The sequence below is a fragment of the Patagioenas fasciata genome, chromosome 3, assembly GCF_037038585.1.
Source record: "Patagioenas fasciata isolate bPatFas1 chromosome 3, bPatFas1.hap1, whole genome shotgun sequence".
In the NCBI taxonomy this organism is placed as follows: Eukaryota; Metazoa; Chordata; class Aves; order Columbiformes; family Columbidae; genus Patagioenas; species Patagioenas fasciata.
Genome location: NC_092522.1, coordinates 47,672,729 through 47,699,951, shown reverse-complemented (window position 1 = coordinate 47,699,951; position 27,223 = coordinate 47,672,729). Strand labels below are relative to the sequence as shown.

Below are 27,223 nucleotides of genomic sequence, written 5' to 3'. Positions count from 1 at the left end.
GAGTTGATGAGCGTCCATGGGTAAGGGATAAGAATCAGGAGTAATGTAATTTTATCAGATTGAACGATAGCTTAACTCTGGAGGGAGGGTGAAAAAAAGGTTCATTCTTAACTGGAGAATGAGCATTTAGAAAAGGGAAAACAACCCATTACCCAAGCTTCATGATTTATTTATTTTCAGCCTTGTTTGACAACTAAAATGTAATAAAAGGGAAGAAACAAGGAGGCTGCAAATAATGAGGTAGCAATTGACTAATGCAACACAAAACACTAAATGGAATAATAGGAGGAACCACAGCAACACTTCTCTAGAAGTTGAGTCTCTGTGTTTCTGGCATGATTTTAGCCTGGCACATGAAATGGCTGCTGCCAGTGAGCAATGCAGAACAGAGCTGAATGGGTCAGGATTCACCCCTGACAGAGGTGTGTCTGGCTGCTTCAATACTGTACTGGTGATGGAGGCTCCAGGAAACTTCCTGAGTGAGGCGCTTCTCTGTTGGTGACTATCCTCGCCAAAGCAAAGTTTTGCCCAGTATCTGAACTGCAAGATTTTTCTTGCCCCTTACTTCTCCTGTCCTGGGCAAACAGGAAAAACAATGTATTGTCTGTCTTATAACAAATGGCTTCAAAGGATTTGTATTAGTATCTTTTTTTCTTTTTTCATTTTTTTTTCCCCTACCCAGTCTTTCCATGTTACCTTGTGCCATTCTGTTGTCCCTGGGTGAATAAAGTAGGTGAGAAAGTGAAAACAATTCCTCTTTTTTTTTTTTTCCACTCTTTTCTTGAAGTAGTAAGAATCTCCCAAATGGTGAACCCTTTCTTTATGCTGCTGATACACAAACCAAAAAAATAGCTTTCATCCCTAGTCTACCTCATGGGAAGTGTGTGTGTGTGTGTTGTAAACCTTTGCATATGATCTGGTGGTATGCTGTCGCGCTAGATGCAGATTCCCTTAATGCCACAAAGATTTTCTTTTGGAAGTATAAGTGTACTCTGGAAGAACTAGGAGGCAGCTAAGACTTTTGCATATTTTGTCCTGCTGCAGGAGGAGAACTTATTCTTGTTTCTGTTGTTTTCTGTCTTACAACATCTAGTAACTAATTGCATAATGGCCTAATAAAGTCACCAGTTGAATTTACTAATGGTCAAAATAGTTAAATAAGTATAAACCTTGTTCATCAGCTTAAAGAACCTGTTTCAGTCAAGAAACTTTTCATCAGTGGTTTTGCAGATTTTTCTTTTTTTTTTTCGATGCCACTATCACAAAATACCTCAATACTAAAACAAGCAAGTGCTACAAAAACTACTGATCACAGGGGAAAGATGAACATTTAATCTTTACTGGGAGATGTATCTGAGCCTAGAATTAGACTGCTAGACCACGGATTATTACAAAGTCAGAAAAATCACTGTTAATAACTGGGATGTTTATTGTCTTTTTCTTCAACTTCACGAGAAGAGATGGAATGTTTCTGTTGAGCTTTTTGTGGTGGTGGTGTTGTTTTTAATTTTATTGATAAGATTAGGCTTAAAAAAGAAATGGCTTCTGTACCTGACAATATTTCTGGTTGTGTATAGTATTGAGGAGTGTTATGCCTGACAAAGCAGAGAATGTCCACAACTATTGGAGGAGAGAAGAGAGTTCTTGCTCAGCTCTGCGAGAAGAATGTCATGTTTTATGGACTAATGTGGCACAAAGTGAACCTGAAGGGTTGGAAATGACATGACAACCTCAGTAAGTGCACAATGTGAGTGGGTTTTTGTCTCAAATGGTATCATAGTTACTGACAATAGAGCAGGTAGGAGGAGAAGCCACAAAAAAAAGCCTTTTTATTTATGCAACAAAAGGAATAAATAAAATTTTGGTCCATAATTGGTGCCAAAAGGCTGTTGTGTATGACAAGTATAATGCAATTTACTTGACAATGTTACTTTCTGTAGTTATGTCTGCCACAGATGTGTGATTTCAAAGAGCAAGGCTGACATAAATCTCGATCTTCGTCTTCATAGGCATGCTTATGCTCAACTACTGGTGCTTTTCACCCACTTTCTCCATGTCTTTCTGAGCTGTAATTGCTTATACAAACTATGAGGGCACAGGTGAAAGTGGTGTGGTGGGTTTGTATCAGCTGTTTTAAATGAGAGTTTACCTCTAGACCATCAGATGTAACTGTATTTTCAGCTACTAAAAAAAATGCTAGATGATGCTCACACATGTGGCTCTTTCCAAACTAAGTTTTTGTATCTAGCTTTCCAGTCAGCATACACAGCCAAATCAAGCTTGATGCATTTAACCACCCAAGGAAAAGCCATATTATTTCATGTGTTGTTCTGTGCAGCAAGCAGCTCTAGCACGAATGGGCCAGGGGGGAAGTCTGGACAGCTCAGGACCACAGCTTTTGCAAGGTCATCTTCTTACTCAACCTTTGAGAGTATGATTTAAAAGCTTCCTGACTTTCCTCAGAAAATGCCCTTTGGCAGGATTAAACTGCACCGCTGCCAATCCAGCTCAATACCAAGCATGTTAATGAAGTGTCTTGGCCTTTTTATTAATTCTACATGCAGGGTAGTCCATTCAGCAATGACTGAGAAAGTTTAATCAAATAATCTCATTGTTCCAAATTTATCACCACAATAAAAGAATCTACTAAAGAAATAGAAGATTAAAGAACTCTTTTTTTTTTTTTTTTTTTTAAATTGCTATCATTTTATACTAAGAAGCAGTGCAGCCTTGAGGCTCACAGTAGTGCTAACCTCTGCCCCTATGTGAGTACACAGTACATATGGATGTTCTTTTCTACAGGAGGAACCTGCTGCACAGCACCTTTGCAAATTGTCTGCCCAAAGTTCTTACTGGTGCTCTCACTACAAATTTATGCTGTTAACAGATTTTTTTTTTTTTAAATTAAATCTTTCAATTAAAAAAAAAAAACATCAAACCCAACCTGGAAAAAAGTGCAGTGAGACACTGTCTTTATGATACGATGACATTAATCCATTGTAGGTGATGAAAGGTGAAGAGAAGGAATCTGTTTTGTATATTGTTGGGAGAAGTGGGATCTGTGTTGGTGTAGTAGAATATTTGTACTAGCTTCCAAAATGATGTTCAGAAGATCTGGAAAAATAAGTGTAATTGTTTTACTAATAGGATGCAAAATGAATACATGGAAGTAAGTGGCTATGCCCCACGCTATGGAAACATATGGCAAAAGTGCAATGCTCCTTGATCTGTGCTCATAGGTCAAAAATTCAGCTGTGGGATTTTCAATGTTTCAGACACGAGTAGTTTCAAACAGCTGCCATTAATTTTATACTGTAAAAATTGCTTGTCAAATCAGTCTCCAAGTGTTCCTTTCTCTTCAGAGCTTTCTCCTGCTGAGAAAGCTACACAGTCCAGAGCTAGCAATACATTTTCTGCATCAAGAAAATGTCAACTTTAAAAACCACCTTCAAAACTAGAAAAACAAAAGTTTATCTGAAGGGTGAGAATTATCAGATTTTTCTTGGGGTTAGCACACTTTCCAGATAAGTGACTTTAAACATGATATGAATTTGTGCTCTGATTCACTAAAGCGACTGCCTTCCCTGAGCACAAATCTATTAAAAGTTTTCTTTCAAGTTCTCTCCAGAGTCCTTCATTCTCTCCACTTATCTTTGTGGCTGTTGCTTTTTTTGCTATCCTTGCGGGTTTTCAGGGCTGGACAGTGTAGATACCTGTTGCTATGATTCCCCCTTTTCCTTATTCCCTGATTGTTTGGCTCACCTCTCAGCCAAACTCATGTGAAAATGATGAACTAGGAATGACAGGCAGATAAATACAGGAAATTTGTAAGACCAGTATCTGGTCTTTGCTTAGACTCTGTTTTGGAGCCTGTTTATTTCTGGTACAAATTACTTGAAATGGCACGATGTGAAACGATACCAAGGCTATGTAGCACACAGATTGACTAAGATTCAAGCCTCTGGCATTTCTCAAAATATGGGATATTGAAGAGGTCTGCTGTTCTGTGTTTTCTGTCATTGACACCTCCTACAGTCCCTCTGGGGCCCCTTGCTGGAGGAAATAAATGTTACTTTTTTTTTTTCTTGCTGCGTTTCAGTTTTTTATTTGAACTGGGAAGAGAGGCAACAGCAGAGCTTGTACACCATCAAGACATGATGAGATGTCCTGAATTATTGTTTCCTGTACTTCTCATCTAACAATAGATAGCAAAACAGCAATATGCCTATCTTCAATTCCAAATATAAAGAACTTCTATTTTCCACTGCATCTGGCAAAGAAGAAACTGAACAGCTTGTGTTCAACAGCTTCAAAGTAGCAGATTAAAACCAGTTTTCTATAAAGCAGAATACCTCCCAGGAACCGGGACACTGACTCTGCATCCCTTCTTGAATACAACAGACAGCTACATCATAATTTGTAGAGGTTTCCAGTTGCTTTCAGCAAAGAGTCATGTCAGAAATTCTGATGCTTGTTTGATTTTGCCTGTGCATTGCAGGGGTCTCAGTGTAATGTGGGAGCTCACATGAAAAATGTGCTGCAACTTGTCTTAAATTCATCTGACTGCTCTCTCAAGCACTATTTCTCTCTACTGGAGAGAGCAAGTGTGAGTCTAAAGGTAGCTAGACTGTTTGTTTGTTTGTTTGAATTATTATTCAGCCTTGCATGTGGCCGTTCTCTGTCAGGTCTATAATTTTTTTTTCTTGGTTCTCTGGTTTTATTTACACCATTTAAATGTGGTACTAAATGTTTAAAAATATGAATGCGAACAAGATCACTTTTTTTTTTCTTGCTGATTCAAAATGTTTTATGTGTCAAATACATTGTTCAAAGTTGCATTCCTATTCAGTCTGGATAGCATACTAAAATTAGTCTCAGTGATTCAGCTGCAGTCACTTTGGATATACAGTAGTGTTACATTCCTGTGGATGTCAAATTTGTCCCCAGCTAAAGACAATGAATAGTTTTGCCATACAAGCATTCCCATATGTTATATAGGACTTTTATCACATATGTTGTATTTCTGTCTAACGCCCAGAAACCCTTGGAGCTGGAACATCTGATTAATACCATGGGTACACACCTTTGGTGCTTAGCATAACAATACTAAGAAGCAGGAACATACATCAGTGACAGAAGATTGAATTAGAAGAGTACTTGCTATTCCTTAAATGAGTATATACTGTTTAGGAAATGCTTTGGTTTTAACTTGTTCCTTACTCTTGGTAGCATTGTTAGTATACTACAATACTTTTTCTCTCCTCATATTAAAAATCTTAAGTTGCTCCATAAATCTATGAATTCCAAATCATGTGGGATCCCATACTTTATCTTCTGATGTCCAACACTATATTGTCATGTTTCAGTTTTAGCTGCAGTACTTAAACATAATTAAAATAATATACACAAGAATTTTTACTTGCATGTCTCTAACAGCTCCTGTGTTTTAAGAAGAAACCTTACTTACAGGAAGGTTTGACAAGAGGTCTCACCTTAACCTAAATCCTCCTTCTGCATTGGTTTGTGTCCCCTTGCAAGCAGTGCTGTCACTTTGCAGGTAGGCAGCGTTGCACACCTGCACAGTTACTCTGTGCTGCTGGACCACTGCTGTTCACCTGTGTTGGGCTTTGGAACCAATCTCCACAGCAACAAACATTTTCAATTCCACAGGCTCAAAATAAGGCTTGCATAGGAAATAAAATACATTTAGTGCATTATTTAGTGCATGTGTATTTTAGGCAGGTAATTGGCTTTCATCTGGTAAAGATTTTCTGCGTTCTGGTAATGCTGCAGTGATCCTGTAATGTCACCTTCAGTGAAAGGTTGCATTTAATTGATGCCAGCTTGCTTCCACATTCAATATCTTGGTGTTTTAATATTCCAGTGAAACTGAGCTTGTGCAGTGGTGAAAATGAGTGATTTTTTTTCTCCTTGACTTTTTTCTTTTTTTTTTTTTTCTATGAGACACAAGTATATATAAAAATTTCTTTAATGTCTCTACTTGTAGGTGATAAAATTTTGTCTAAGTATGTTATTAATTTGTGAAAAAAAGTTTGTATATGGTACACATCTATACTCACACATTTATTTAAGCTTAATTGTATGTTTTCCACTTAAGTTAGACGAAGTGTTTAAAAGAAATTAACTTCAGCAGTGTACTACGGAAAGCAGGAGGCTGCTCCTGTCAGATCGGGCCCACGGTCACTTCAGGACCGTCACGGCTGGGTTTGTCTCACACACGCACCCCACGACAGTCCCAGTTTGGTCTTAGGGAGAGTGAACCCTCCGCCCCGGGGCTGTGGCCGATGGCCTCGGGGGCGGGCGCCCTTTCTACAGGAGTACCCAACTATCGCCCCGGGCAAACCCGCTGCGCCCGCCGCGGGGTCTCAGCCCACCCGTGGCCCTGCTCCCCGCACCGCTGTTCCTTCTCTCCTTCCCAAATGGCGCCGGACGGGGAGAGACACGACGAACGACGCGGCCCCAGACCAAGCCGCGCTCCCTCCGGGCGGCGGCCAGTCCCGCGCCGCATCCCGGCGGAGCCGGGCCCCACGGCCCCACTCCCACGGTGCTACGGCCCCACCCCGAGCACCCGCTCGCCCGGACCCACACCAGTGGTGCGAAGGAAGCAGGAAAGCGGGCATGGCTTCGCTCCTCGACTGACACGGCGGTGAGGCCCCCTCCAGGGGAGGCGGAGCCGCTCCGCCCCTCCCCGCCTCGCCGGCGGTTGGTGGCGGCGGGGCCGCGGGGCTCCCCCTGCTGGCGGCCGGCGGCAAGGCGCGGGGCGGGGGGCGCGGAGCGAAGCGCGCCCTGCCCTGCCCGGCCCCCGCCACCAGCGCTCCGCAGGCGGCAGCGCCTCGCAGCCGACAGCGGCGGTCCGCCCGGCTTCCTGCCTGCCTGCCGCTGCCGCCAGGGACCGGCGCCAGCCCAGGAAGCCTTTGCAGCGGGGACCGCCGTCTCCCTGCTCCCTCTCCTCTTTCCTTCCCGCCTCTCACCCGGCCGGTGAACGCCGCCGGCTCGCCCCGCCGTGAAGTCTGGGCGCCCCCCAGCCATCGCTGCTGCTCCCCATGGGGATCCGGGAGTTCCCCAACGGCTCTGCGCGGGGCAAAGCCGCCACGCTGTGAGTACCGCTGCGGGGCCGGTCGGGAGGACTGGGTGGGACAGGGACACCCCACCCCATCCTACCCCACCCTACCTCACCTCAGCCGGCGCCGCCGTCCGCCCTCGGGGATCGGTCCGGCGGAGGGCGGCGAGGGAAGTTTGCGGTATCGCTGCCGCGGGCGCCGGGGCCGCTCACCTACCGGCCGATGTCCCGCCGCCAACTTCGCCTCGAGCCGGCGGAGGGTGGCGACCCCCGCGGCGGCGCTGCCAGCCGGGTCCATCCGCGGCCCCGCTGACGCCCCTCTCTCGGCCCCCAGAGGCATGAGGCGCTCCCCCGATGTCAGCCCCCGGCGGCTGTCCGATATCAGCCCGCAGCTGCGGCAGCTGAAGTACCTGGTGGTGGACGAGGCCATCAAAGAGGACTTGAAGTGGTCCCGCTCCGTGGAGGACCTCACTAGCGCGTCCGTGGGGCTCACCTCCATCGAGGAGCGGATCCTCCGCATCACCGGCTACTACGGCTACCAGCCCTGGGCCGCCAGCTACAAACGTGAGTCCCCGGCACGGTCGGGTGAGGGGGTGCGAGGAGGGGGGCAAGCACCGGGGCTTGGCGTGGTGTCTGAGAAGTGTGGGTGCGTGGCTCTGATTGCTTTACCCATGGGAAAAATTCGCTCCGTGGAAGTGCTCCCACTCTGTGTGAAGAATTCTGTGCCCGTTGTTGCAGTCCTCAGGCAGTTGTCGGCTCACAGGAGTGTAGTGCAATGATCACAGCAGTTACATTTCGTTAAGAAAATAGGTCAAATGTTTGTCTTAATGTTGCAGACGCAGTTAGTGATGCTTATTACCCTGATTGTGGTGGCTGTGTCGGAGCCCCATTGTGCACTCAGGTACAAGTAAAATGTTATCTGTGCGTCTTTCTGTTGTTGGGGGGTGAGGGGTAGGGCTGTCAAATTTTCACAGCAGTTGACCTGAATGTTATAGCTTTGCCTTTTTGTGGAACTGCTTCTTCCACATGCCTGCACTTGAGAAAGAAACTTCCTGTGATATCAGTATGAAGGGAGACCTAGCTGTATTCCTCCACATACATGATTTACAAAGGAAATAATACCTCGAGTGGTTGTAGTATCTATCAACTAGTATTTTTGCATGTAACGCATCCTGTTTCTTGCCCATGATGCCAATGATGGCATTGCATGAATTAACAAGTTCTAAGAATAATTTACCACTTAACTGAAGTAATAAAAATATTTTGTTTGTCTCAATGTTGTTCATAGCATCACAGGGTTTTTATTGTAAAAATAATTCTGCTGTTCCAGAAATCATTGCTTTACTGAGAAGACTGGCTCTGACAAAGTGATTGTTCTAATGTTGCACTTTCCTAAGTGTGAACATTCTAAAATGTTTACTCATGGATTATCTTTTTGGCAGTGTGCTTCATAATGGAAGCAAATGATGCCAGAAAGCATGGTCCACAGTACTAGTTCAGTTTTTCTGTGAAGAAGAGCTGCTCCTGATTGCCTGATTATAGGACTTTACTGATAAATATTCTCAGACTTCTGTACGAGTCTTTCATTTTTCTTGATTGCGATTATGATAGAAATATCTGATATTTACTACTTCACTCACAGAGAGTATGGGATTTCTCTATGAGCAATTCTGTTGCCTGGATTGGGACCACTCCTGAGAGTAAAGCTTGTTCAGGTCAGTTTTCAGGATCAGATCCTGTGCTGATGCCAGACTGAGTTGCATGTTAGTGCTTCTGTCTGACAGAGTGACTAATAGCCCAGTTGAAGTCACACTGAGCTGCTATGGCTGAACCTTCTGAAGTAGTAAAGGTCATGCTGGCTCCTCAATTATAACCCATTTGTTGAAATTTATAACTGTCTGAAAAAGTTAATTGCAAGCCTAAGCCTGCTATTCTCATTATATTTTCTCTCGAAATTCATTCTGAATAACAAAATTACATACTTGAGTTGTAATGGTGGGAGATAAATATACAAAGTGCCTGAATTTCATAAATGTAAGCCTAAAAGTAATAAGTTATGCGAAGTTGCCGCCAATTTAAAATCTGAGTTGCTAGGAAGGTAGAAGAACACACAGAAGAAAAGATCCATCTTTCAAGCTGGTGTAATGTAGCATGGCTGAAGTGGAGCTGTGTTGATTTGCGTTAGCTGAATAGCTGACTGAATGCACATAAATGGGGTAGATAATAAAAAATGGGAAGTCAGCTTCATCACAGCTCCTTTGAAATCTCTTTGAATAGTCCTTCAAACTGGGCTTATGCTTTGGGATATGGACTTTCCTTGTGACTTTCCAGTCAGAAGGTTTAATTGGCCCCAAAATTGTGAACAAGCTATTTTTGTTAAGTTCAAATTGCATTTTGGGTACTTTTTGTCATCTTATTGTGCATGTGTATAGGCATTTAGGTGCTGTTGGCACTAGGAGTACCACTATGGAGTGCATTAATAATGGACCTGATTTATGGAAAATAAGTCTGTCTAGTCTGATCTAGATTTGGCTTACCTCTGTCAGTGACATTCTTTTTATTGTAACTGAATCCCCTGTAGGGCCATATGTGGTTTTTTGACACTGGAGAGTATTCCTCTCATACTTCATTTAGACTGTTTTTATATATAAGTATATATAAAATTCAGACATTCAGAAAGCTTTTACTAGTTTTTTAAACAAAACCCCACAAGGGAAACTACCAGAGATAATCAGACACAGTGTTACCATGAGCTCAAAACTTGCTTGGCAACTAGTTTTGTTGTGGTAAAAAACTGACCATTTAAAACATACTGGGATACCTCAGGGTTATGGACCAGCTCCAGTATTTAATATACTTAGATGGAAAGAGGGGAGGAAGAAGTGCAAACCTGCTGGAGATGCAAACTGGTAGGAATTGAACAGAACAAGAAAGGACTTGGCATTACTCTGGGGAGAGCTGATGGAATCAGGTGAATAGCCCAAATGTTAACAAATGACTTTCAGATATCACAAATAGAAGCTTTGTGTTTCCTGAAAATGCTAAAATGACGTGCAAAGTTTCACATCATTATATCAGCTGGTGAGTGGGCATAGTTTGGGACTGCGCACAGCTCAGGGAAGACCTCCGCTGTTTGACTGCACTTGCAAAACAGATTTTAGGAACTGGAATAATGTAACGTGCTTCTGTGTTATGATGCCTTCAGAGAATTAAACAGTACAGCCTAGTGAAATACTATGTAATATTGGTTATCTCCTCTCAAAAAAGATGCCAGAAGGCTCTGAGATGAGTAAGGAGAAAGAGTACAGGCAATCTATACAGAATCTCAAGAGTTTTGGCTGTTTACCTTAAAGAGGTTGAAACAAAAGTGCTAGCACATATTCTCAGGTAGATAGAGAGGTTTTTCTACTTATTGTGTTATAAGAGAAAAACATGTGGATAGTCAATGAAGCTGAAAAGCCATTAATTAAAAACTGATGGAAAAAGAAATAATTTTTAAGAAAACACATAATTTGTTCTTGAGGTCAAGAATTCAATGGCTTGTAATTGATAGGAATGACAAGATTTAGAATTGTGATAAACTGGGAAAAATATCAGAGAAGATATTAAACTTCATTATTCAGAATTCAAATTAGCCCCTCTTAGGGTGGGAGGGGGCTGCTTCTTGTGGATTTCTTGGACTTTCCTCCATAGCATCTGCCCACCTTCAGAAAGATAATAGGACTGTGTCCTGATCAGATCTGGCGGTTCTAGTTTTTCTGAAATTCTCACTATTGATTTTCAGGGTAACTAGTTATGTGAATAACTGCTCTCCAGTCTAAATCAAGTATTCATATTTCTCCCATAGGGACTATTTTTCAGCATCTGATTTGATTTCTCAAATGCAAAGGCAGAGGGGGAGAAACACACGTAAGATGCAGTCAGATTGTGAAGTCATACTCTGATGCAGCTACATCAATAACAGAGCTCAATATTTCTGAAATCCTAGTTATCAACAAGAGGTATGTTAATTGACTTTTTACTAATTAACACACAGGGATCAAAGAATTTAATTAAAAAGAAAAATCAACCATCCAACCAACAAAACAAAATAACAAAAGCAACCAAAAAAACCTATAACCCACAAGATCTCAGTGACAGCCTCTTTGTTGCATGTGGATCAAACACTTGTGAGAGTCGAATTAGCAGTGCTGTTCTCTTTCATGAAGGTTAAGTAAATTACCATGATTTCTGCCTTTAAAAGCCTGTGACTTCAGTTTCATAGCAAAGGCAAGTTTGGAGGTGAACAGCCATATTTTAAGTTTCCATTTTGTGCCACTATCAGTAGGAATTAGGTTTCTAAATATTTTTAGAAGTATAGTCCATGGGAGGTTTTCTGTACTTGAGAAATACTGGTGTGTCTAAACTCTTGAACTGTCTTGCTGATCTGTATGGAAGTCGTCTATTTTAATTATTGTAGCAAGTGACAGGGTGTTCGTTTCCACCTGAAATATGCACAGCTAGCACCTCTGCAGAACATTAATTTTTCTCTACATTAACTAGGTCTATTTTGTGGTGATTCAATATCACAGTCTGTTATTATGTGATTAGTATTCTGAATACATCCATGTAGGCTTGAGCCAGCTATCTCTATTTTCCAATCTTTGCCTCTTCCTACAGATCACCCATTTCGACTCCTTGTTTAAGATTAGGGCCTTTCTTCTAAAGCAGGAACCTTCAAATATGCTTAGCATGTATTCCTAAATACATACATGTTATGGACAAATCAGGGTTATATTGGTCTGTCCCTCCTTTTAGATGCCGAAGAGATCACCTGGACTCCCACTTTTTATTCACTTACCTTCTCTATGTACTTACAGATGTTACTCTACCTGCAGAAAGAATATTAAGAGAATAATATGTACTTTTAAGACCTCTCAGTGCTATTTAGTAGGAAAGGACCACAGTCTGTGGCTTACAGCTGTCAACATGTATTTCTATGAGACTTTGAGCTTGTGAATAACTCCATGTTGTTCTAGTGACTTCTTTTAAGCGGCTCAGGTGAAAGGGAAAGATTGTGTCCAGTAACACTGAAACTCTCTGGCACTGCTCATCCCTGCTATTTTAAAAATTAGTTCCCTAGTTTTTAATACTTCTTCATCATTATTTCAACAATAATAAAACAAGACATACAGTTTTAATGCCCAGAATTTCAGTGTAGTACTCATACAGCATGTAGCACAGTAGGTCTCGACCTGGACATGATACTCAAATGCTATCACCATTATAAGTAACATATTGGAACACATTGGCTTAAAAATATTCTAAAGACATTTATATATATATATATGTATATATACACATATATTTATGCTCAGAAAGCATAAATATGAGTATGAAAATGCCCCAGTTATGGAACTTTGGTAGCCTTATAAGATAGTAGTTTAGTGTTGGTTTTAGCTAATTAGAAGCATGAACACTGTGCCCTTAAAAATACTGGAGTATCAGTTACAGTGCTGAAGACCAGTGTTTCCAGCTGATGCCTAAGTGTTCCTTCTTGTGATCTGCTTGTCACGTGCCATTGAATGCTGTTACTTTCATGATCGCTAAAAGCAAATCCAGTGGGAATATGAATCAGGATAAAAATATTACTGCTTGAAATTTGTGCCAATACTGTTTTCGCGTATTTGCATCTGAGTGAGAATTTAACATATTTTTTGAGGTGCTATACAGGAATCTCTGGAAGTTCAAAGACAGAAGTTGAAGGGCATTGTTTTCTCTGCAGAAAGCCATTTTCAGGCCAGCTGTGATTCATTTAAAACTGATCACTTTCTTTCCAATACATAAAAACTGAATGTAGTGCTCTTATAACTAGTGCAAGACTTAATGGTTATCATTCAGGTTGCTGTTCCTGAGGTCAAATGATCATGTGGGAATCTCACTTTTCAGGTGAAAACATGGAGTAACCTCTAGATGTCTTGCTCTGGGAGAGAAATTCAGATATCTGTCACAGGATCAGTCTATAGGTTAGTCCTCCCGGATGCTTAGAAGACAAGTAAAAATATGTGCTTTATCTCCTTGTTTTAAGCCAGGCTGGTGGTGTCTGAGGCCTAATGCATTTTTTTTTTCCTAATGCTTTTCATTGGCAATAGTAACACAACTAATCCATTGGCCGCCATAGACTTTAACTTTTGGGTCATCTCACAGCTAAGAATGAGTATGGAATAGCACACCCTAGCCACGTGAGACAGGGCAGAAGAGTACCGGTGATGAAAACTGAGCCGCTGCAAAGCTACCACATGAATATTTAAAGAAAAATTGAGATTGAAATGGAACCAGCCTTTCAGAAGTTTGTTTTGCAAGACAGTTCCAATGGAGAAGAGACATGAGGGTTCTCTGCCTTTTTTTTCAGGTGGTAAGGAAACTTTTTTTTTGGCCAACATTAAGGACATGTCTGGTTCCTGTTCCAATATAGAGCTTCATTAATCACAAATTCTAAGTTTTAAATTGTTTGGTGTCAAACCAAGCAAATTGTAATTTAAACTGTTTTACTACGCATTTTGAATTGTTTAGTAAATATTTAGTAAGTTGTAAATGTTTAGTGAACATTTAGTAACTTGTTTCCTAAACAATTTTAATTCTGTAGTGTCAAGTAACTACCACTTTTAATTAAGCAGCTGCATAGATATTTTATATTTTGCATCTAGTTTTCACAGTGAAGAGACTAAAAGTTACCACCTACAAATGGCCTGGTTTTTGTTTGTTTGTTATTTAAACAAATTAATTGGTTGCTTTAATATTTTTTTTTTTTTGAGTTTTAATTACGTGTCGTCAGCAGCATGGCATTTATGCAAAGCAATCCATGGCACAGCGGTTAGGGGTTTGTTGGTTTCCAGCATTCATTTTATACCCTTAACAAATGGTGTCATTGAATGTTGTTATTTTGGTAAAATATACCACTGAAATCTCCATCATGAAATCCCACTAGTAAACTTAGTTGTATGTCTTTGTGAAGCCCATGTTAGCAGTTTGGAAGAGTGTTAACTGGCATTTGAGACTCCTTTCACTGGTGAACTGTCTTTATTTAAAATATAGAAATGTGAATGTCTTCACTAATCAATGTGTCGAATCCATAATAATGGATTGTTGCTGTAAACACAAACTACTGTGTATTGATACGGAAGAATGAGGCAGCAAACTTTTTTGTTAAAAATGAATTTGCAGACTATCAAGAACTATGAACAAATGCTTGTTTTGGGAACAAATTTGCATCACGTTTGTGAAGGTGTATCTGTCTTTATTGGAGGCCCTTCCTTCATTAGGGAAAATTCTGTAATAGTTCTGGAGTGCACTATGTGGTGTATCTTTGTAACTGAAGTCAATGATTTATTTAATAAAAGCAATTAATTACATAAGATAATGGCATTGGAATTTGACTGCAAAGTCTGTGCTGCTCCAGATACTGTTGTGTAACTGGAATGTCACTGAAACACAAAGCCGCAAAAGGACAAAAGCTCGTGGTCCCAGATGTTTGTCCCTCTTGAAATTGCTTAGTGCATCACCAGCAACGCTCATTAGCCTTATAGCTAATTTTACCAGGTTTTGGCTCATGTCGGGGCTGTCTTCAAGAGGGAGTTTTTGTGGCCTAATCTCTCTTTAATGTGATGAGGTGTTTGTGTTTCATACTCCTGGTGTAAATCAGAAGATGCTGATAATTACTGCCATTTACTTGAGGTCACATAAGCCTTCGGGATAGAAAGAGGGATGGAAAAGTTACATAAAAGCAACATTACCCATTTGGCAAAGTGTTCCTCTTTGGAGCATCTGAGGGTGTAGTTCTGTCCCTCTTTTGTTTTGGAAGCAGAAGCCATAGACTTTTCAACTATTGCTAGTGAATGATGACTGCTCTGAGAAAAGTAATACAATGAGCATCTGTTCTTGGAGAAAGAAATTTATCTGCAGATCATGGTTCCTACCTAGGGAATAGCTCGGCTTCATGCAATATATCTTCTTGTAGAACCTGCTTCCCTGAGCGTTTTTGATTCTCTGATTGTATTCACTTGGCGCACATTATTTGATTCCTCAGCACATCCATAGAAGGAAAAAGATGCTGTGATTGTTTGTAAGGCCATAGAGAATTATTTGCTTTATGAACCCTCCACAAAACATGCCATAGCTGGTAGGGATGCAGGGGGGTGGTATTCCTGATTTCCTTTTCTTTTAATTTTGGCAAACTTGTGTTGCACTTGGCCAGGTCCCTTTATAAAAAGGTCTGTATTTTCTCTTGAACTTTAGGGTCTCATGGCTTATTTTGCTTCCTGTCATTTTGTTTCCATGAGTATATCTGGCCAATGTAAGAAACGGGCATTTTTTTCTGACAGCTGGAATTTGGATCTTTGTGCTCCTCCAGGACAGGTGAATATAACTGGCTGCTAGTGAAAACAGTTGCATGCTTCCTAATAAGGCGTTGATCTTGCATCTAAATACTATTTTTGCTTTGCTATAACTGGCCCCTGTGTAATAGTTTGTGGAAAGGGTCCTTCATGTCTAAAGGGAGCAGTCAGATTTTCAGTTTTGAACTGTGGTGCAAAGTCCTACCAATCCCACTGCAATGTAAATAATAACCAGTGGAGCTAATCTGGTAGTGATAACCCAAAGGGTTTCATCTTTTCTTGACTTTTATATTCAAAATAGCACAGATTTGATGTTTTTCCTCACTATCTCTTCTTCATACCAGCTAAATTACTGAAGTAGCATTGAAGTTGAACTTGTTAGCCTCTTTCCATGTATGCTAGAGCAGACCAAACCATTTGACTCTTAGAGTCATTGGCAGTTGTGCTGTTTGTGAGACCTGTGGTAATCTGGGGGCTCTGCCTTATCCCAGGTATCTTGCTTTGGCTTTGCCAGATCCGTGCAGTTGTGTGAACAGAGCACTGGCTTGTCCTCAGGCGGGAAATGAACTGAGGACCTGCCCATTCAGAGGTGTCACACTTGTGTGAGGGTGATGATGGTGTTTCCGTGGTGATATTCTGAAAGGCTGGAGTTGGCTTTCCTTTTCCAAACAGAAACTTGCATCTAGTGTAGTTTATCGAGTGCTCGGTAGGGATTATCTGTTTCTGAGTTTTGGCTGTAGCTGAGATACTCAGTGCCAGGATTAAGATCAGTCATCCGGTGTTTGCACCATGAAATAGCAAATACATGTTTGTGGCTCTATGATTCTGTTTGCTCTCCTGCTGGCTTTATGCGATGTCTTTTGAAAGCTTTGAGACTGGTTAATGAAATATGCAGCCATTTATATTAGTATTTATTTGAGCAAACTAACATGGTAATAGTCTTATGGTAATCGTGTTGAAGTTTTCAGTTTAGACAGTAGCTACTGCTTATGATTTTGGGTAGCGCATTCAGTGGAACAGTAATTAATAACAGAAAGCATGCTGTTCCTTGTCCTTGGGCTGAAATTAATTTTTGCTGTATAGCATATAATTTTACAGTGTCCCACTGGCCTGGTAACTTCTCAGTTCTGGATCTTTTTTCCTTTCAGAATGAAGACAATTTTAATGTTGAGAAATATGTTAGGTTTGGTTTTCAGAGACTTGTTAAAAAGAAGAAATTAGCAAATAATGTAAAAGTAGAAAAACGCAGGAAAGAAAAAAATCCTAAAAATCAGTAGAACCATGGAAAATATTTATAAGCAAAGTTAGGAGTTTGGATCACTTTCACGTTTAGTAAGGGTGAAAAAAAGAGCAGAAAAGAGGGGTTTTTTTCTACAGATTTGACTTCCCGACACTTCTATGTCATGTGTTGTGACTAGGAGGGGCGTCTGTTTTTCAGGACTTATTTTTCAGCTATTTCTTATACACATTACAACGTATTCTGTGGGCCTGAATTTGAGTGCTCAGGTTTTATGCAAGCCAGAGATTATGCCAAGACAAGGCAAATTATGGTGCATCAGGAGTTCAAAAACAATTAAAGTTGTCTCTGCAGTTATATGAATGGCAGGTGAGTCTTGAACTGAAAATGAATGTAAGCCCACATTTAGTTAGTGTAGTAGGTATATCGTGGGGCTCCTGCATCCAGCCACATGAACTTTCTCCCAGGATATATGGAGTAAAGCCCTTTTTCAAAAGATGCTCTTTTTCAGCTGGGGAAAATACGTGAGTTGGAGTGAAAACGAGATTAACATGGAGGAATAGAGCTACTGTATGCCTGGCTTCAGGGATTTCAGGAGGCTGACTCCTGGACATTTTCTCCAGCTGGTTATCCTGGGAGGAATATATAAGGAGTGCATAAAGACATCTTCAATCGCTGCATTCCCATGATTGATTTGTTCAACCTGGAGAAGAGGAGACCAAGAGGAAACCTTATCACAGTCTATGGCTTCCTCACAAGGGGAGTAGGAGGGGCAGATGCCGAACTCTTCTCTTTAGTGACCAATGACAGAACCCAAGGGAATGGCAGGAAGATGTGCCAGAGAGGTTTAGATTGGACATTAGGAAAAGGTTCCTCACTCAGAGGGTGGTGGAGCACTGGAACAGGCTCCCCAGGGAGGTGTCACAGCCCCAAGCCTGACAGTGTTCAAGAAGAGACTGGACAACACCCTCAGACACATGGTGTGATCTGTGGGGTTGTCCTGTGCAGGAACAGGGGTTGGACTCGGTGATCCTTGTGGGTCCCTTCCAACTCAGGACATTCTGTGATTCTGTGATTCTAGGATGATACTCTTAGAGAGTGCAGCATAGAATTTGACCTCCAGTTCCTGCTCATGCAATTACTTTCCAGCCTTTGGGAAGTACTTGTACTTTAATAAACAACCTCTTTAGTAAGCAATTGCTTTACTTGCTCCTTTTTTTTTTTTTTTTTTTTAAATCAGTGATAGAAAGAAAATGTATCTTTTTCTATTTCAAACTTCATGCCTTACTTACATGTTGTTTGATATCTGTAGGAAATTCTTTGTGTTTTGGAAATAGTGAAGTTAAGAGGTACAGCGCTTTATGTGTGTTATGACTTCATTTAGGGTGAGAAGCAGTTTTGGTTTTTTATGATATTTTTCCAAATAGAAACAAAAATGGGCAGTAAATCATAGATGCATGAATGAGTGTGTTCTTTGTAGGGAAATGCATGGGCCAGAAATGGGTCTTGAATCTTGTACTGGGAGCAATACTTGGGCCCCCTGTTTCTGTTATTTGCATAGTAGAAGTTGAATCTCACTGGAAATCTTTCTGACAAACAATATTAGGCATTCTGTATTTATTCCTGAAAAACTCAGAGAATGAAAAAATTTTTGCATGGCATCTTTATAGGAATCTTTGCTATTAATATTACTTTAAAATGACACTCATACACCAGATGTTTTCTTTCTGCGTGTCAGATTCTTTTACACCCTACATTAACACTTCAAAAGCACAATATCTCTTGTCTACATAATAAAAATACAATGGAAAGGGGAATGATATCAGAATCCCCAGAGTGTAAACCTAGACTTTCTTACAGCTCCCTGGGTACTTTTTATTTCTTGATGAAATTGTTGCACAAAGGAAACTGGGAAAGGCACCTCCAGTAGAGCACTTCTGGCTCAAAGTCGTCTATTATTCAGCTCTGCACTTGTACTAATATTGAAAATATTAAAGAATTAGAAAAACTGTTGGGATGAATCCCTGACTCCAACCACATCCATAGCACTTTTTTTCAGTAACTTAAGTCAAACCAGGTTTCTCCCCTGAGGTTTAAGTCCTTGAGTTTGCCTTTTAAGCAGGCTTCTCACTTTCTGTGCTGAACATTTGTTCCTAAGGCAACTGCATCCAATTACACCTACCCATACATGGTCTTTATTATATGTTACTGAGCACTATTGAGGAGCTCTATTTTACTTATAGAATAATTATTTCTTTTAAAAATGTGCTTTTTAAATTTTCTTTTGTGTTGAACTTGGTATTTAATTTGTACTTAATATCTTGTCCCAACATGGGTAGAAATCATCTACAGTAATCAATAAGAGATCACTCTTTCTTCCCATTGCCTAGAAAGATGACTACCCAAACCCAAGTGCTGAGAGAGGAGGAACTTATATACAGTCATTTAGAGTTTCTTGTTAGCAGTGAAGGACTGAGACCTCTGATAGGGCCTGCTATAGAAGCACTGGGTTAGGAGAAGGTCCTCAAACAGTTCTGTTACCAACAGAAAATTCCTATTTCCCTAAGTCCAAACTCCCTCATTTTTGCTAAACGCTAAATCATATTTCCTGTCTGTCCACTTTAGATGAGGACAAAGAATCCCCCATATGCTAGTGCAGGGCACAATGAATGGGTCTGAGACCTTTTAAAATAACAGAGAGACACTCTAGTTCATAATTTGTATAATCTATAACTAGGAAGTCAGTTAGGACTTGATAGCCCTGACTCAGTCAGCTGAGAAATAAGAGCAGATAAAACCAGACCTCTTTGCAAATGTAGACAAATGAGGGTGTATAATGGGCTGGAATTACAGCGTACCTGGAGAAATTTGAAATGCTAAAGATATCAAAGTGTTGTACATGCAGCTTAGTTGTTTTGGTTATTGTTAAGCTATCCCATCACAAAAACATGAGTGACATACAGGATGCAGCTTGGAGAAACTCCAGGATAAAGTTTAAAAGCCATCTAATGAAGCTCTTTGATTGGGTCAGTGCATTAACCTCTTATCTCTTTGTTTTCAAAGACTGAAATCACTCAGCTTTCACATTGGTAAGACCACAACAGAAGCTAAGAGAAATTTTGCCTGCCTAAAACCAGCAACTAATGGTGTGCAGGAAACTGCAGTCCTGAATGAATGGAAGTGAGGGTCCTGGTCTAACTGTAGTTGTGATGGGTCCATGAAGGCTGTGCACTTTGGCAGACTTAGACACTCGTAAACCACCAGTGAGTCCCAGGAGTAAACTAGCTGAAGTATTTTTACAAACACAACATGCTACCACAAGGCCAGAGTCTCTTTTTCTATTCTAATGCCTTCTGCACTTTTCAAATAGAAGTGCAAAGTGGCTGGACCTGGTCCCAGCTTCCAGCTGAGAGCATTCCTGTTGTAGCTATCTGTTGATGTAAACATGGTTGGTAAATTCACTTCCAGCTAAGAGCATTCCCCTCGTAGCTGCCTGTCAATGTAGACATCTAGTGAATTCCTTTGTTTTTTTCACTTTGTTTCCATGCAGAAGGCAATTAGACAGGAGGTATGTGCGATCCTCCAATTATTTGTAAGAAAATGATCCCTCTTATTTATGTCACGTGAGGACAACATGAGAGCAGTGAAACTGCCTTTCTATCTGGAGCTGTTTGAAACAGGAAGAGGTAACACAATCTCAAATGTTGAGACAATTTTGATGTTGAAACACGTTTTTGGAGCAAGCATTGTGGAATCTTAGCCAAACTTGCATGCCCAGGAATTGCACCAGGGAAATAAGAGAGATCTAGACCAAGAGATTTAATATTAGCTAACATCTTGGCTATTAACTGCTCTAGCTGAATTACTGTGCATTGAAGAATAGTTGGAAGGCACAAAACCATCAGCACATTGCATAAAGGCTTCTTTCACTTGAGGTGTATAGCTCTCAGCTAGTACAAGGTTAAACAATTTGCACTGTAATCTGCTTTGTGCAACAGCAGCTAATTTTACTAAAAAAAATTGATTATATAAATCTGAGCTCAGTGTTGAAGCTGGAGAATTTGTCTGACAATAACCCACCTTGCAAGTCCTGATCTTTCTTGCTTTTTTTTGTTGCTGTTATTTCTAAGAGGGTGAGTTATTCTTTCTTCTCATAAGGATGTTTTCATTAGATTTTTTTTTAGAGTTAAAATTAGAGCAACTCTCAACTATTTTAAATAATATTTCTCCAATATTTTTGCATTTATAAGCTCTTGGGGCTAACTAATAAGTAGAGTTTAAATATTATAGTAGCTACTATAAGGTAATGCCCCAAGCCTGTCAGTGTTAAAGAAGTATTTGGGCAATGCCCTTAATAACACGCTTTAATTTTTGGTCAGCCCTGAAGTGGTCAGGCAGTTGGGCTAGATCATTGTTGTAGGTCCCTTCCAACTAAAATAATCTAGTCTATTCTACTCTTCGTGTCTTCTGTAATTTTTATTATGGTAATGTTACACCATAAAAATATTAAAGACCTCGTCCAGTAGCCAAAATAATTGAAAATACCCATGGATCTAAGTACAGGGTCATGCATCTGCTTTATATTTGAAAGATCAGTGGGTTTGATTCAGATAAATAACAAGGGAGCTGTACTTCCTTGGAGCTGTTGAGTTCTGAGGAAATGTCTCTACAACTATTTGATACACAAATTTAAATCCTGAAAAATTATATATGAGTAACTTAAGCTGTGCAGCAGCTGTGTGAATAAAATGATTTGTTTGTATATATTAACTTTTAGGATGTTGATTATTTGTATTGCCCCAAATAGCTGATTTCTACTGACTGTTAATGTAAAATTTTGTTGGAAATATTAATTTGGTATTTTTTACAACATAAAATATAATTTTTGTTTTTCTGTGCTAAAGATAGTGATCTAGAAGATTTCATCATTGCTATTATATATACATTGTAAGTCAATCTATGTGTGAATAAACCAAATAATTTTTCTGTGCAAACAGAAATAATTCCGTTCAGTGTCAAAACACTTCAGTTCTCTTAATAATTTTGGCCTTCCCAACGTAATCATCTATCTGTGTTTTAATTTTTTTCATCAATCTGATCTTGTCATTTTTCCAGAATGTAATATAATCCAAAGTAATTCATGTGTGCTGAGCAATTAAGTTTGACACAATAGTCTTGCTATATGGAAAAATCCTTGTGACAGGGTTTCTTTGCAGTTTATTTAAAGCAAATTAAACCCCATATCAGTTAGTGTTTTGGTGGCTGTTTGATTTATTTGAGAAAAATATACTTCTCCTGGTAATATTTTTGAGTAATTAAACATTATAACACCATGTTATGAAATCAAGTCTTTGATACATTGTTTGCAAGAAGCGCCACTTCCTTAAGTGTAAAACCCTCTTCAAACCAATTACATCATTCATTTTATTTAAACTGGTTCTCTGTTGATTTCAGTGCAGTAAAGTACTGCTTGAGCAGCAAAAGCTTGTACAATCCAGCTTTAAAAAAGTAGCTTGAAAAAGATGAATAAAGACAATTATCACTTGTAAGGTTTGAGGGAAACATCACTAAGTTTTCAAATATCCACCTGAAAAAATAATAATTCAGATGTCCTGGATCCCAAATGCAGTACGTGAGAAGAAACTGTAGTTACTGAATTTTTGTGATCAAATTTAACTCTGGGTCAGGCTTTTGGAGAAAGGAAAACTCTCCTATAGACTTGTAGACTATACAAGACTTATAGTCTCATATAGAACATGAAGATTGTGTTCCATATAATGTTCACTTAAGGGACTGTCATCTCTAAGGACCCACTATTAACCACACCTTATTTGCCAGTAGTTATCTGTCTGTAATTCCAATGAGTGAAATAGAGAGACGGAGAGAAATTCATCTTACCTACTGGGAGGTGAGTCGTGTGAAGTTGTACTGTCACTTTCTGTTCTCCAGCCACTGCGCTTTTTGCTCAAGTGCTAGATTTATCTGCTTCACATGGGAGGTGAAAAGCAAGAGGGTTTTGTGGAGAAAATGATGCAAAAGTTTGGACAAATACTCCCATGAACATCAGGACAAAATACCCTATACAGCTTTTTTCTTTTCCTTCGTAAAAGACAAATCACTTCATTGGTGTGAGCTATGGTTGCAAGTCCTCTGCAGATGGGTTAGCTGATAGTCATATACAACTGCAGGCAAATACGAATCAGTCTTCCTAATTGATGTGCACTGCAGCATGGCTTGAGTAGCCATTTAATGGACTTCCTGGTGTAGACCTTGCTAAGGAAAGTAAATTGGCAAAGGCAAGAACAGGAAGGGTCCAGTTTTTATTCTTAGATCAAACACACAAATGTATTAGTGTTTCAGATAGTAAATGCCAGCCAGCAGCAGCCTAGAAAGCTAAAAAAAGTTAAGCCTCAATTATTTAGACTAATTTTCACGTTCTGCATGGTTTGGCAGAAGACTGAGATCACCAAAAGTTTTGTTGAGTCTAGGTTCAGTTAACTTCAGTGAGGTTGAGGTGCTCAAATACAAGGGTTTGTGCCTTACTGCCTTGGTCTTCTTTTCCTTGTTAGTGGAGTTTCTCTAAGATGTAGCCTGGGATCTGTGACTACCTGCATGTCATTCTTCTCTGTGAGGGACTCTCTTGCTTAATTTGGCACTACATTTTATCCCTACCTTGTAGGACATTCTTTAACCCCACATCCTCAGCTTCTACTTCATTTCTGTTATCTCTACCCTACTAATCTCTTCACCTGTCTTCTCTCACCTCCTGATGGATTTTTTCCTCTCATCTACTATATTTAGGTTTCTCATGTGTCGCCGTTAGGTCTTTCTTCTGACAGCCAGCTGCACTGCTAGCTGCAGTACTAGGCATGGATAGATAAAGATCAGACCTAAAAGGACAAGAGATGCAGAAAGACCAACAACACCTTGGGCACTAATATGCTAAAAACTGCCAACATGTTAGAAATTTTCTGTAGGAAGCCCAAAGAGACAAGGTGACCAGTGCGAGAAAGACAGTTCTCAAAGCAGTTTGGGGAAAACAGGGTGAGGAGAGGCTGGAAAATCAGGAGTTATACCAGTTAATGTTAGCATTTAAAAGGAGTTGAGGATACATTTGTAAATGACAAAATGGGTTTTGAAAAAAAGGGGTTTGAAATGGCTGTCAAGCTAGAAGTCAGATTTGTTTTTATGCTTTATGATGGGATCTGTACAATTCCTAGACATCAACACAAATATTACAGATACAAAGTAGTATCTGCACTGCAGAGGAATATATGTCCCAATCTGTTTGTGTACAATCAATCATCTCTAAGAATGAAATGTTAGTAAATTACACTGAAGCCCTCTGCCTCCTTTAAGCCAGCCTTTTCTGAAGAGCTTGAGCAAGCTGTTTGGCCTTCCCTCAGAGCTCCTGCAGGTGAATTGGGAAATGCCAGTTCACAAAGCAAATGTCACATAACTCACCTTCTTTCTGGTTTTTATAGTTATGATGTGCTGGAGCATTCACATGCGTGTATGTTTTGGCAGTGACAAAGCAAGAGAGAGAAAAAAATGTAACGAAAGCATTCTGAATCGATTTAGTAAATAAAAAATACAAAGCGAAATAAAACACAAAGTTAAAAAATAGTTATGGAAGTGTATGAGTATGTGGGTGAGAATACCATATGGAGCATTGGATTGCAGGCAGCCAAATTCCCATCTGATGCGAGTTCTGTGAAAACTCTTGAGGAAATAAATAGTATAAGAAAAACACTGAAGAATAGCAAAGGCATAGGAGAGGTCATGAAATCTTCAAACAGGTCTGAAGAGCTAGAACTAGGAAGAAAACAAGGCTTCCTTTCTGTTGAAAAACTAAGAAGTGTCAGGGTTTATGATAACTTTATACATGTCTTATAGTCTTATTTAAATAGCTTTTGACCTCAGACATTAACACATGAACTGACTGTGCCCTCAACATTTTTTGCTAAGATGCAAGTGCTAGCTAGGCTACATTGCAATTGTTGTATTGTTTTGTTTTGTAGGTAGGCAGAAAGGAGAAAGAAAGGAACTTTATCTGAAATAACCAAACCAAAAAACAAACAGCCTGGTATCAGTCAAAAATTACCTTTCACTGTAACCATATAAATAAATGCTAAAGAAAAATGTCAAGGAAGATGCCTTCAAATTAAACATTTCCTTCTCTATATATTATATCCTAAGCATCTATAATAAACAAAAATAGTGGCCAGAGCCTGGTTATGTTTTTTACTTGCCTAATAGTAATGGGCTTTAAATTGTTCTTTGAGTATTTCCCTGTCTTGAAGAATTTTGACCAGGAAATTCAGCTGTTCCTGGTAAGAGTCAGAGAAGAGACAGTTCTTCCATGGGAAGTAGATTTTGCGGACAGGAAAATGAGATAAACTTGGATGATCTCTGTACAAGCAGCAAGTCCCTCCATGTCATTTTCTACTGATATTGTTTAGACTAGCCCAGTCCTGTATCAGGCCAGGATCACAGGAGTGGAGAGGATGGAGTAACATATCAATGTGGTCTGTGATATCACAGTATCACAGTATGTTTGGGATTGGAAGGGACCTCAAAAGATCATCTAGTCCAATCCCCCTGCTGGAGCAGGAACGCCTAGGTGAGGTCGCACAGGAATGTGTCCAGGCGGGCTTTGAATGTCTCCAGGGAAGGAGACTCCTCAACCTCCCTGGGCAGCCTGTTCCAGTGCTCTGTCACCCTCACTGAGAAGAAGTTCTTTCTCAAATTTAAGTGGAACCTCTTGTGTTCCAGCTTGATCCCATTGCCCCTTGTCCTATCATTGTTTGCCACTGAGAAGAGCCTGACTCCATCCTCGTGGCACTCACCCTTTATATATTTATAAACATTAATAAGGTCACCCCTCAGTCTCCTCTTCTCCAAACTAAAGAGCCCCAGCTCCCTCAGCCTTTCCTCATAAGGGAGATGCTCCACTCCCTTAATCATCTTTGTTGCCCTACGCTGGACCCTCTCCAGCAGTTCCCTGTCCTTCTTGAACTGAGGGGCCCAGAACTGGACACAATATTCCAGATGGGGTCTCACCAGGGCGGAGTAGAGGGGAAGGAGGACCTCTCTCGATCTACTGACCACTCCCCTTGTAATACACCCAAGGATGCCATTGGCCTTCCTGGCCACAAGGGCACAGTGCTGGCTCATGGTCATCCTGTTGTCCACCAGGACCCCCAGGTCCCTTTCCCCTACACTGCTCTCTAATAGGTCATGCCCCAACCTATACTGGAATTTGGGATTGTTCCTGCCCAGATGCAGGACTCTACACTTTGCCTTGTTAAATTCCATCAGGTTATCCCCCGCCCAACTCTCCAGCCTGTCCAGGTCCCGCTGGATGGCAGCACAGCCTTCTGGCGTGTCAGCCACTCCTCCCAGCTTAGTGTCATCAGCAAACTTGCCGATAGTACACTCAATTCCCTTGTCTAAATCATTAATGAATATATTGAATAATATCTCCAGATGTGTTATGTATTGGGAATTTGGCTGAGAAAAGTACCCTTTTTTTCCTTTCCTCCTTTACAGGTAAACTGTTCTTGACAAGGTAACGCCAGAATCCACAGTCCTCTCTCCTTCCTTTGCTTAGTGGCTGAGCCTATACATGTGCAAAATCACACCTCTCCAAATTAAGACTGTAATCCTGATGTTAGAGTGCTCTGTACTTTTTCATTGTGTTAAATATAAATACATTGATTCAAACATGCACAAAGCAAATGCATGTGTGTGCAGTGTTAGACAACATTGTTGAGATTTAAGTGTTACCTTGGTGAAAATTGTGTCCCCGAACGGAAACAGTTAAGTTTTCTCGTAACAAGTACCCTGAGAGAACATTATGTAATGATCCGCACTGACGTTTGGCTGGTTTCTTTACATTGACTGATTGTTCTTACAGTTCGTGTTCACCCTCCTTTTCTAATAATTTAATTCATTTGCCTGTATAAAGCCAATTAGTTGTGCTCTGAATTTATCATCTGTATCACAGCTATGGATTGGTTCATCTAAGGCATTTTACAGAAGTCTTAATTTAGCCTTTTCGACAGTTGCAGCAATGAATATTGTAGTTTGACAACCAGTTATTTTGAACTGCACACAGCACTCCTTGAGTGGTGTTCATAGAGACATGGAAAAATGAGTAAGGTAGTTTGATGGAAAAGTCTATGTACTATGCTTTTTACTTGGGCAGAAGAAATAAGGTAAACCTGTCTAGGCAAAAATAGAGTGAAGGCATCAGAAAATAATTTTGTACTATTTTCCTATGACTAAATTTCAGTCTGTTTTAGCTGCTGTGCTAAGTCTGTAAGCACCCACAGTGTATTGATATCACTGGTTCGGGTACTCAGTGGAATTCAGAGGCAGTTTTTTTTTAATGCAGAGATTGGAATGTGCATTGAAAAATCATTTCAAAATACCGCAGTGATTTTTGTGATGTTCATGACACGTAATGTTGAGCAGATGATCAATAAAAGTATAATATGAAATAATGTGTCAATACATTTATAATGAGAA

The 27,223-nt window shown here is 40.2% G+C and overlaps 1 protein-coding gene across 1 annotated transcript in view; it reads left to right on the top strand.

Annotated features, from left to right (window-relative positions):
- The first annotated feature begins 6,805 nt into the window (after nucleotides 1–6,805).
- SLC35F3 (solute carrier family 35 member F3) overlaps nucleotides 6,806–27,223 on the top strand; it is a 182,226-nt gene continuing 161,808 nt past the window's right edge. Inside the window, exons 1-2 of the mRNA XM_065835964.2 lie at nucleotides 6,806–7,117; nucleotides 7,416–7,645. Of these exons, the coding sequence (XP_065692036.2) occupies nucleotides 7,065–7,117; nucleotides 7,416–7,645 (283 nt within the window). The 5' untranslated portion in view covers nucleotides 6,806–7,064. The remainder of the gene's footprint in view (nucleotides 7,118–7,415; nucleotides 7,646–27,223) is intronic.